The sequence below is a fragment of the Orycteropus afer genome, unplaced genomic scaffold (assembly GCF_000298275.1).
Source record: "Orycteropus afer afer isolate SDZICR_OR568_19922 unplaced genomic scaffold, OryAfe1.0 scaffold00174, whole genome shotgun sequence".
NCBI lineage: Eukaryota > Metazoa > Chordata > Mammalia > Tubulidentata > Orycteropodidae > Orycteropus > Orycteropus afer.
Window position 1 is genome coordinate 4273785 of NW_006921761.1, and position 11267 is coordinate 4285051.

General features: G+C 56.4%; 1 protein-coding gene across 1 annotated transcript in view; it reads right to left on the bottom strand.

The window, feature by feature from the left end:
- Positions 1–11163: 11163 nt before the first annotated feature.
- Positions 11164–11267, bottom strand: part of PHF24 (PHD finger protein 24) — a 10139-nt gene continuing 10035 nt past the window's right edge. Inside the window, exon 6 of the mRNA XM_007947027.1 lies at positions 11164–11260. Within this exon, the coding sequence (XP_007945218.1) occupies positions 11164–11260 (97 nt within the window). The remainder of the gene's footprint in view (positions 11261–11267) is intronic.

The window sequence follows — 11267 nt, forward strand, 5'->3', positions numbered from 1 at the left end:
GGAAGAGGGGAGATGAGTGAGGGGGAAGGAAGGGGAGACATGGGGTGGGAGACAGTGGAAGGGAGGGGGGAGGTTGAGCAGGAAGGAGAGGGGGTGAGGATGGATGAGGAAAGGAGAGTAGGTGGAGTGATGAAGGAATCATGTCGAGTGGGGATGAGCGAGGTAGGATGAGGGGGCTGCACTCCGGGGCCCTGGTGGTGCTGCCCTCTCAGATCTGAGGCTCTCACGGCCCCACCTCCAGACTCGGAGGCCTGGGCTCAGGTGGCTGTGTTCTCCCTCCTCTCTGTCCTCCCCCAGGCCTGCCTGTGCCGACATGGAGGCAGAGAGGGTAGTCACCAGCCCTGCCTGGCCCCACTGATGCTGTGGTGTAGGCTTGGCCCCTCAGAGGGCGGGCAGGGCTTCTGCTCAGGTGCTGGTTCGTTACTGCAGCCCCTCCTCCCGTTGTTCTGGGGTCAGGTGTGAGGGTGAGGAAGTGGGCCCTGGGGCCAGATGTCAACCTTGGAAGGCTACTTAGTGCATCTGTGCCTCACTTCCTCCTTGGGAAAACGAGTGCAGACAGCACAGTGTGTCTCCATGGGGAGTTGGAGGGTTAGTTAAGGTAACACACATGACGTACTTCTGAGCTTGCTGTGCAATCAGTGCCCACGAGTGTAGCCATTGTGGCGCGTGTTCATGGATGTCTGGGTGTGCGGGTGCATTTGTGCGAGTCTAGTTGTGAGTTGTGTGTCTAACTGTATGCAATCCATGAATGAAACTCCCTCTGTGGTTGTGTCTGTGTGCCTACTTCTGTGCCATCTCTGGACACATGTGATGCTGTATGCCACTGTACCTCTGACTCCATGCCCATGGAGGCCTGTGTGGACATGACACAGTGGATGCAGCGTGTGGCTGCTAACCCGCTGACACCGTGTCTGCCCGTGTGTGCACGCATCTGTGATGATGGCACTTGCAGACACCCCCGCTTATCCTCCCTCCCGTGGAAACGTCATAACCCTAGGTGTCCCTCATTTCCTCACCCTGAGGGAACCGGAACTGTGGGCACGGGCGGGGGTGGGTGCCAGTGAGGAGGTGTTCAGACAACAGTACATGTTCTCTCCCAGACTGTGGGGGGGGAGGGGGGAGCACCCTCTCCACATCCTGAAAGCTCCAGGGGACGTGCACCCCCTAGCCTTTTCTCAGTTCCCTGTCTTGTCGCCATGGCAGCCGTTACCAGGGGCTCCCACGGTTGCTAAGATCTGGGTGTGGGAGGCTGCCAGGCCCTGTTGCCAGCAGAAACAGAGAATCTTGGGGGAAAGAAGACCACCCCCACAGCTGTTGGCTCTCTGTAGCCATGGCACTGGCCCTTGTGCTGCTCTTGTCCCCAAATGGTACCTGTGATTCGTATGTGGTAGTACTAGGGTTGGGGGTCGGGGGCTTTCACAGAAGCTGGAGCCAGAATGCTGGGGTCCACCTTTGGAGAAGAGGCCCTCGCTCCTGTCTCTGTGGTTGGGAGACCCTTGGAGATGGGTGAGCCCCTCATCCTGCCTCCCTTCCCTCATACCTCTCCCCTGGGCAGTATCCTGCTGGTGTTCACCAGTGGCCGACGGTCTCACCTGGGTGTGGAAATGCCACACTGGTCCTTCACCCTGGATGCAGACTGACGCCTTCCTGTGGTCGGACTCTGACCATCTCACCTGGGTCCGTCCTTGATGCTGACATGGAGGCCGGACTTTGGTCCCGTACTGAGTCCCAATTTTGGCCTCAGGCTGAGTTACTGATCTGGTGATAGTTGGACCAGGCAGTTCCCCAAACACAGTCTCAGCTCCGCCCTCTTCCTAGACATGGATGAGCTTTGATTTAGTACCCAATCCCCTTCTGATCCTGTCCACCGAGCGCTGGTCAGGGACGTAACTCCCTGGGCACTTGCGCTGCCGCCTCCTCTGTGTTCTGAACCTGTCCTGACTGGTAGAACCGTATGGCTTCAGAGGGGTTGATTCTCGCCTTGGGGTGAGAGGACAGTGCTAGTGATGACCAGCAGGGAGTGTGCAACATCAGGGTCTTTGGAGGAAGCTTCAGAGAGTGGACCTGTCAAGGGGCTGTTAGGCCTTCTGAGACCTTGGATCCTTTCTCGGTGGTCGGGACCCAGCACCAGGGGCATTACAGTTGACCTAAGAGGTTGGACTGAAGAAATTAAAGTTCCCAACCCAGTGATTTCAAACTTTGGGGTCATGTGGGTCCTTAAAGTCACGGATCAAGTCATGATCCTCTCCCTCCAGCCCACCCAGGTCAGGGCTAGTTCCTAGCTGGCCCCATCTGAAGGCATCACAGATCCTGTGGTCCTGCGGGCATATGTAGTAAGGTATCCAACATCTGCCCAACATTTCTGTCACATGGTTATATGACTTCAGCCCCTTCCCTGGTGTCCAGTTACCCTTCTGTCCTTTTCAGCAGAAACCTGCCTGCCCGTGTGCCCACCTCTGCTCATAGCTCTGCCCTGAGATGATACCCATCTCCTCTAGCCCACTGGTCGGACACCAGCCACCTGCCTCCTTCAGGTCGGATCCTCTCCGGGATGAACACCCCCATCCTTCACTGGCTCCTCTTCTGTGTGGCTCAGTTCCAGGCACTGAGACCATGTCCACGGATGGCTTTCATGTCTGCTGCTGCCTCCGATTCGATTCACACGGCCCAGGCGGTGCACAGACCGCTGGCCTGTTTCCTCTGACTTGGAGCCTTTTCTCAGGTAGACTGAGATTGTGTCGGTCAGTTTTGGTAGCCGCACCACACTGTTCACCCGTGTCGAGTTCACCCTGCAGGTTCCTTTCTCTCTGAGCTGTGAAGTGCACCTTGTCTCTTTGTAGCTGCCATGAGTTTGTACACGTCTCACCTATTTGCTGTGCTCGGAAGGCCGGGTGCTGGGGCATGAGGCCGGGTGCTGTGATGGGAGTCCGTGGATGATGCACACAGGTGACATGCCCAGCTGCTAACCGAACGACTGGTGGCTGGATTCCATGTAGGGGAGCCTCACAAGAAGAGGCTAGCGACCTCCTTCCAAAGATCAGTCCGTGAAAACCCTGGAAACAAAGCTCTCTCATACACCTGGGGTCGGCTCGACGGCAGGTAGCACTCTCATGCTTTCGAAAGGAGTGTCATGTTTGTTTTAAAAGACAAAGATGCTTGGAATGATTAAAAAAAAATTAGGAGTGCCACCTTCAAGTATTATGGCATCCTTGGTCTTTGGGCTTGGAAATGTCTCCTTTTGATACATAAGAGGGCTGAAGGTCCCAGCTGGCTCGACGGTAACTCCCGCACTCTGGGCAGAGGCCACTGGGAGTACCTCCAGCTCCGCCTGGGCCTGTGGGAGGGGAAGATGACACGTTAGCAGCCTTCACAGGGGCGGGGTGGAAAGCTCGGCCCCCTTTCCCAACTCTGTCCCTGTTCAACCAGCAGCCCACAGACGGGCAGGAGAGGGATTGTTTCCTGTATTTGACAGGTGAAGAAACGGTTTCAGGGAAGCCAGACTCCAGGTAGCCCCTGGAACAGGGTGTAAGGTGGGGGAGGGAACATTACCGACTTCACCATTAGCAGATTTACCAGCCAGTGTTCTTTGAGATAAAAGAGCAGGAGGACAGGGTGGGTGGACGTTTGTGTAGGGCCAGGCTCCAGCCCTGGGAGCACAAGGCAGGCAGGAGGAAGGACAGGTTCCATCTGGGGTCATGGGACTGAGGATGGGAAGCCTTGTTAATTAGGATCCTCATAGGCCTCTTATTTATGCCTCTTTCTCTGCCCCAACACTCAGCTTCACTGAGTCGAGACAAGGAGAAGGGGCCTGTGGCAGCCATTAAGCTGACCTTGAACCTGATGGGTTTCAGTGTGGAAAATTCCAGGAGAGAGAGGTATGGGAGCCCCATGCATGGACAGCAATGTTGTGCACGATGTAAGAAGTCCTGTGACATGGTTCTAGGCCTGGTTACCTGTGTATCTCTATCTCCAGGGGAGGAGGGGAAGGCGCTAGACAGCATAGTGATGGGTCCCTTTGCAGTGTACTCTGACAAGTGACATGGTAAACTGTTAGGAACACGGGCTCTGAAGGCAGACTACTTGGTTCTCCCCTTCCTAGCTGTGTGACTGTGATGTTGAGAAATTTACCCAGCCTCTCTGTTTCTCACTTTGCTTATCTGTAATACAAATCTTGTGAGGTGGTTGTGAAGATTGGCAAGATGAATTAATTTATTCAAAGCACTTCGTGCATAGTCAGTGCCCCCCAAAAATGTTAGCAGTTATTTGTATATGGGAGCCCCTAAGATTTGGAGGTACAGTATTTGCCTCTGACCCACAGCCTAGAGATGCTTTCCTACGTACAGGAATGGGCTCTGTGCTTACCAGGTGAAAGGGATGGTTGGGGACTTCATAGTCCTCTGATACTTCTCCACAACTTAGTTTTCCCAAACCTACCATATCATTAAAACAATTTGGAAGAATGAGAAGGAAACGGTGAGACCAGGGAGGGCCCAGATCAGGAGAAAACACAGCCACCTCACTTCTCTATTCTGTGGCTCAGCAGGAACTATAAAGAGAAAATGTCTAAAATTGGTCTTGGCATGGGCAAGTGGCAGTAATACATAGCATACAGCTTCTGAGGTCTTACTTCTAATTCAATTTCGTGAGCAAACTGGCTCCTCTAATCACTACCCCCATTTCCCCATGGTATCTTTGGTGGAACCCCTTGCTCCTATCACTTGGTTCTTGGGAAAGTCAGGACCAGGAAAGTGCTAGGAAGGAGTCATAATGTATTGTGCTCTTCCTGGAGGCCACCGCTAGCTGCCCTTATCTTACATTCAGACCCAGGAATTGGCCAAGAATAGGAATCCACGTGGAAACTCACCTTCTAAAACTGTGAGAGAATAAATTTGTTAAAGCTATCCACCTGTAGTATTTCTATTATAGCAGCACTAGATAACTAAGACAGAATTGGTACCAGGAGTGGGGTGCTGCTCTAACTTAACTAAAATGTGGAGGTGTTTTGGGATTTGGATAATGAGTAGAGGCTCCAAGAGTTTTAAGGTAGCTAATAGAAAGGCCGAGATTGCCTTGAAGAGACTGTTGGTGGAATTATGGACATAGAAGGCAGTTCTGGTGAGGACTCAGAAGGAAGTGAAGAGAGTTGTAACACCAGAGATGGTGCAGATGGTGAGAAGCAGTGTCAGAGAACGGCAGCGGCAGAACCAGGAGGCTGGTGTAAGATGGAGCAGGAGCCAACACAGTGTGAGTGTTGTACCTTTACAGGAGTCTTCTTGGTGGGATGGGATCCCTTTGGGTACTTGTCAGCATGTTAGGCTTGCCAACCCAGAGAGAAAGAGAGCTAGGTGCCTTCGGGCTGAGGATTCCTGGCAGAGGGTACCTCTGGGCACTAGTTGGTAGAGCTAAAGAGCATTGTAACAGTTGTCAAAGCAGAGTGGAGGCCAGGCTGGCCTCCTCGAGAGTCCAAGGAAACAGGAAGCAGACACTGAAGAGACAAAACTGGAAGCAGAATTGCCTCAAAGGGTAGGGCCAAGACCTCTGGGGTTTCAAAGGGTGGAACCACCATGGCCTGCTAGGTTACGAAAAAATCAGACCAAACACACTGCCATTGAGTTGGCTCTGACTCATAGCGAACCCTCCTTGGGTTCCCAAGGCAGTATCACTATGGAAGTAGATTGCCCAACTTTCCTTCTGAGGAGTGGCTGGTGGATTTGAACTGCCAGCCTTCTGGTTAGCAGTCTAATGCCTTGGGCACTACGCTACCAGAGCTCCTTCTAAGTTACAAAGGGTGGGGCCATAGCTGCCTAGGTTTCAAAGAGTCAGATCTTCACTTGGTTCTGGAAATAGGGGCTGCCCTTCGTGAGTGCCAGTGGGGTGGAGTGAAATCCACTGCCCGGGGGTGAGAAGCAAGGCTGCCCAAGGGGCAGAAGAACACAGCCTGCTGGGCCTCGGGGTGAAGTCTCCACTCAGATGGCCTAGGAGATGGGGCTGCCAAAGCCAAGGGAGCAGAGCTGCCATCCCAGTGGGCCTCGAGGGCAGTGCTGAAAGCAGCGGTTAGGGTACCTCCACCCGGACCCCAGAGAGCGTGGCCAGCACCCAGGCTGGAGGGCAGGGCCGTGGCCGAGATGGTCTCGGAGAGCAGGACTGTTTTCAAGCCTTGGGAGTTAATGTAAAGGGTTCTGCTGGGTTTTTTGACTTGATTGACGCCGTTGCCCCTTCTTTCTCCCCAGTTCCTCCCATCTGTAACGGCGTCTGTCTGTGGGTGCCCCACCCCTGTACTCTGGGAGCAGGCAGCTTGTATTCTGGATTCAGATGAAGAGGAATTCTGCCCAAGGATGGATTTTGGACTTGGAGTTAAGACTTTTGGGATGATATAATTGGGTGAAAGTGTTTTGCACGTGGCAAGGACATGAATTTTGGGGGCCAAAGGGTGGAATGTCACGGATTGAGTTGTGTCCCCCCAAAATGTGACAACTTGGATGGGCCATGATTCTGTGGTTTGGCAGTTAAGATGTAATGTAGCAGTTATGTAACAACCCTCCCATGTGATCTAACACGATAAGCCAATCAGTTGTGAGAGGATTAGGGTGGGATGCCCTTATTCCTGTCACAACCCTGATCCCATGTTAAGGGGAGTTTCCCTGGGGTGTGGCCTGCAACACCCTTTTTCTTACAAGAGATAAAAGGAGAGAGAAGAGGAGGGGGACCTTGTACCACTAAGGAAGAGCCAGGAGCTGAGCGCGTCCTTTGGACCCAGGTCGCTGCATTGGGATGCTCCGAGAACCAAGTGACATGCGGAGAAAACCTGCCCCTGGCGCCAGCACTCTGACTTTGGACTTCTGGCTTCCTGAAATGTGAGCGAAGAAATCCGCCAAAGCCATTGCCATGTGGTACTTGTGTCTCGGCAGCGTCAGATAAGACAGGAGTCACGTTCTTCCTGGAGGCCACAGCTAGCTGCTCCTGTCTTATACTCAGACCCAGCTATTGGCCAAGAATAGGAATCCACACAGAAACTCAGCAGGTTTACAAAAAAGAGGAAACAGGAAGCCAAGAGAGCATCACAATCTTTTTATTAGGACTTCCGCTGTGGCCAGCCTCTGGGAGCAAAGCTCCTTCTGCAGCGCCCACGAAGGCTGGGCTGTGGGGAGGAGCATGCGGCTGCAGGGATGGGAGGCAGGGCGTGAGGACACTTCTCTCAGCTTACCGTCAAGTTCCTGTCCTCGGAAAAGCGTGCGCGTGGGGCACGAGCGGCCGGAGGGTGGGTGAGGGGCCAGTGGATCCTCCACCGTGCTCAAGTATTCTCAGAGGGTCCCGCCCAATCCTGGTTTTGCCTGGGACACAGGTCACAGGCATCTTAATGGCTGGTGGCTAAGTGTGAAGACCTTTCCACCACAGATGTGGAAAGGCCCTGCTACCTAGGTCTTAATGTTCTCATTTGTGGTCACACCAAGTCAGTGCTATCAAACTGGAAGGTGACTGGGCTTCTTAGCCATTGGCCCAGGCAAGACCTGACACCCTCTCCACGTTCTGTGGCCCAGAGGGAAGAGTGGGGGTTCCCTTGGCTTGGCTTTTCCTTAGCACTAGCTGAGTCTGGTGGAATCGCTGAGGCTTGTTCATTTCCGTTTCCTCTCAAGGTTGCCAACAGCAGCTGCGGCAGCGGTGGAGCAACAGCAGGGAAAGGCTCAGTCCCGCCGTAGCCCGGGGCTGAGCCGCTGGGAGATGGCCAGCCCCGCCGTAGCCCGGGGCTGAGTTCAAACAGGCTTGATGTATTAGTATCACCAACTCAAGGAGACCTCAGTCGTCGGGGCTACAGCCAGGAATCGAGAGACAGATCCCGGCAAATCCAAAGCAGGCGGAATGGCAAAGGCAGCAGCTATGGATTCAGCTGTGAGCGGAGGGGCGGGGAGGGGCTGTGGCGACGGGTGCTGCCGGGATGTCCCCACATCCTGCTGTCAAGGTTGCTCGGCCTTTCAGTATCAGGAATGCACGGCACTCAACCCCGCAGGCTGGCAGTGGGCGCGCTGTGGGGTCAGGGGCGCCTGGAAGCAGCTCCCCCTCCTGGCTGGAGGTTACTCAGTTCTGGGCTGGTCCCAGGTGGCCTGGGGCCCTGCCAGGTCCTGCCGAGCTTCCTCAGGTGCGCGTCTGCCAGGGTTGGGGCTGGCTGTGTACGAAGACCAGGCTCGCTCCCAGGGAGTTTCCTCTTCCCAGGCAGCTTGAGTCTGTGTGGCTGCACTGGGGGAGTCCCTAGACTTGGCCACTTACACAAAGGTCAGAGGTGACATCCCATAGGGAGCACCAGGGCCACAAAGGACCATGCTGAGGGCAGGAAGGGGCAGCGTGAGAGGCTCCTGCTGCAGCTGTCATCAGAGGCGGAAGAGCACTTGAGAGCTGGCTCCTGATGGAGGAGCGGTGGGACGCCATCCCTGGAATGCTGCTCGGCGCCTGCAGCTCGGGGAGGGCCGGCCCCCGCAGGAAGGCGTGGCGCAGACCTGGAGAGGTTACGGAGGGACAGCTCTCCCTCAGCCGACCCATGTCCCCGCAGCTCTGCCCCACCGCAAACCGCAGCATGGGGAAGAGGGCTGCCGAAGGACAAACGGGCTCAGGGCAGGCAGTCTTCAGAGGAGCAGAGCCGCTGGGAGGTAGAGCGGTGATGCTGGGAGAAACACCGACTCGCTTTCGGGCAGCCGAGCAGACAGACTGAGCTATTCTCTCCTGCCTCACAGGGTCGGACACGAGCTGTTGACACCTGCCAGAATTTCAGACGGCCACAGGGACGTAAGCACTGACGGGAAGGGCCCGGGCCGAGCTAGGTGCAGGCAACTCCACACATTTTCATAGGCTGCCGAGGGCCCTGTGGGTGAGGACACTGCAGGGGAAGCCTCTGGCGGGGCTTCCGAAGCCATGGGACCTTCCTTTGGTAAAGAGCTAGACTCCTGTGGAGAAGAGGCTGGCAGCTCCTCTGTGCTCTGTGTCCTCAGCTCCCGTGGGCTTGGAACGCTTGTCTGCTGGTCCGTGTCCTCTGAGCCTCTGCCAGCCTCCACCAGGGAAGCGTCCTGTCATCCCTGGTGGGTCTGATCCTACGGCAGAAGGACTCCAGGGCCACCCTGCCAGGCCTACGTATAGCCGGCTGGGTCTGGTCCACACTCCTCACCACTCATTCACAGAAAGGGAAGCGGGCATCACCCTGCGCTGTGGGGCATCAGTGAGCAAGATGGACCCCCAGTCGCTGTGGCTGAGGCGGCAGCAGAAGGAACCAAGCTCTGCTGCCCTCAAGGCCCAGGGCTCGTCTCTACACAGGATGCCTCGTCCATGAGCGCAAGCAACCCAAGGCCAAGCACACGGGCTCATCTCTACACAGGATGCCTCGTCTGTGAGCGCAAGCAACCCAAGGCCAAGCACACGGGGTGATGCGCCAGGAGAGTGAGGAAGACCCCGATGGCCTGGCTGCTGCGGGTGCTGTCCTTGGGCCCACGTGGCGCGTGCTGGCTTGTTTGGAAGGGCTGGCGCACTGCCCTGAATGGCGGACCCTTCTCCCCGTCAGTCCTGGAGTAAGCTGAGGACACAGGTTTGAAGGCGCTCAGGGCCGCACACGGAAGCCAGCTCTGTCATCTGGGCATCTGCCTCATCTCAGTCCCAAACCCAAACCCAGCAGAGCCCCAGGCTTCCGGTCAGGCAGCGTCACCAGGACTGGACCACGGAGCGCCGCCCCCGCCTGAGCACCTCAGCACCGAGCCGCGCGCTCTTTCTGCTCGCGCCCGACTTGGTACAGAAAGTGCCCCCAGCAATGGGGACAGGCTAGTTTCTCGCGACCGAGCCCACCCTCCTCTCTAACTACTGGTAGTCGGATCTGGGACGCCCAAGCCACTAGATTGGAAATAGAACCTGGATCCAGGGCCAGGCTCACCCACAGTATATGCTGATTTGAGAACTTGGTGAGAACCTAGGAGGGGAGCTGGGAGGCCAGGCTTGGTGCTGCCAGGCCAGGCCCTAATCCTGGGGGTGGGGTGGCAGGACACGAGTGGGGAGCGGCAGTGACTCAGACCCCGGCCCTGAGGCCGCACCAGGACAGCTCAGATGCGAACTTTCCTCTCAGCGCTGGTCTCCTTCCCCGCTGTCGGGATGGCTGAAAGGAGGCTTGCTGGACTCTGGTGTTGCCGCCTTAGGCTGCAGGAGAGGCTGGCTCTGTTCGCCACCCACCGGCACACTTCTGTGGGCCTCGGGCTGCGTGAGCCGGAGCAGCGGCTCCTTTTCCGCCCAGGACTTGCGGCACTGCAGCTCGGGCTCTGGTTCCTGCGGCGGCCGACTCAGCGAAGCATCCGACACAGCGGACAGCCGTTCCTGCTCCACTCGGGCCCCTTGGGCTCTAGACGCTGAGCTTGCGCGTGGGAGGGAGGAGTCTGGAGAGCCGCCCTGGCTTTGTGCTGCTGGAGGCCGCTGGGCTTGGCTGGCCTGCTGGGGCGGCTCCAGGGTCCCTGGGAAGGGTGCCTCCCCCTTTTCTGACCAAGCTAGTTGTCTTCTCTGTCACTAAGAATTAGAATTTAATAGTCCGCTGAGCTACAGTGGCGGTTTTCAATTATTTTCAATTATTTCCCCAACACACGTCAGGGATACACTGCATGTCCGACAGTCACACTGGCTTACCACACAGGAGTTTCCATGCGGGGCAAGGAGGCCCAGAGCATGTCCCGGGCACATGTGAGTCTGATACGGCCCCTCGTTAAGAACTGCTTGGCCTGAGCCTTCTGTATTAGTAATCAGAACTGGCCAAGACCTACAGCGGGGGATTCACAAAGGGACTCAGGTCCTTTTCCAGCCAAAGAACCAGTGTGGCCTGTGAAGGCGTGGACAGCTAGGCGTGCGTGTGTGCGTGCACACGTGTACGTGTGGTGGTAGGCCCAGTCTGTGGCCAGCTATGGTGTGAGGGCAGGGGTGTGGACCCCCGAGGCCTGTGGTGCAGAGTGGACGCTGCCCCTGCTCCCAGGCTTCTCCTGTGCCTCTGACAGGAGCGCTGATTTCAGAGCCATCAAGCCTGGTGACAGATGAAGATGCTGGCAGTGCCCCATCCCCGTGAGTCTCAGTGCCAGGGGTTGGAGTGTGGGGGGGGGTGACAGGAAAGGAGGGAGAGAATGCCATTGTCCCCGAGCTGAGCTTCTGGGCTCTGTGCTATCCTGGAGGCTTCAGATGAATGGCTGCGCTGTTGGGACGGGCAGCCAGGATGTAGATGGCGTTCTCCTGCAGGAAGGTAGGCCAGTCCACATATCTGCAGT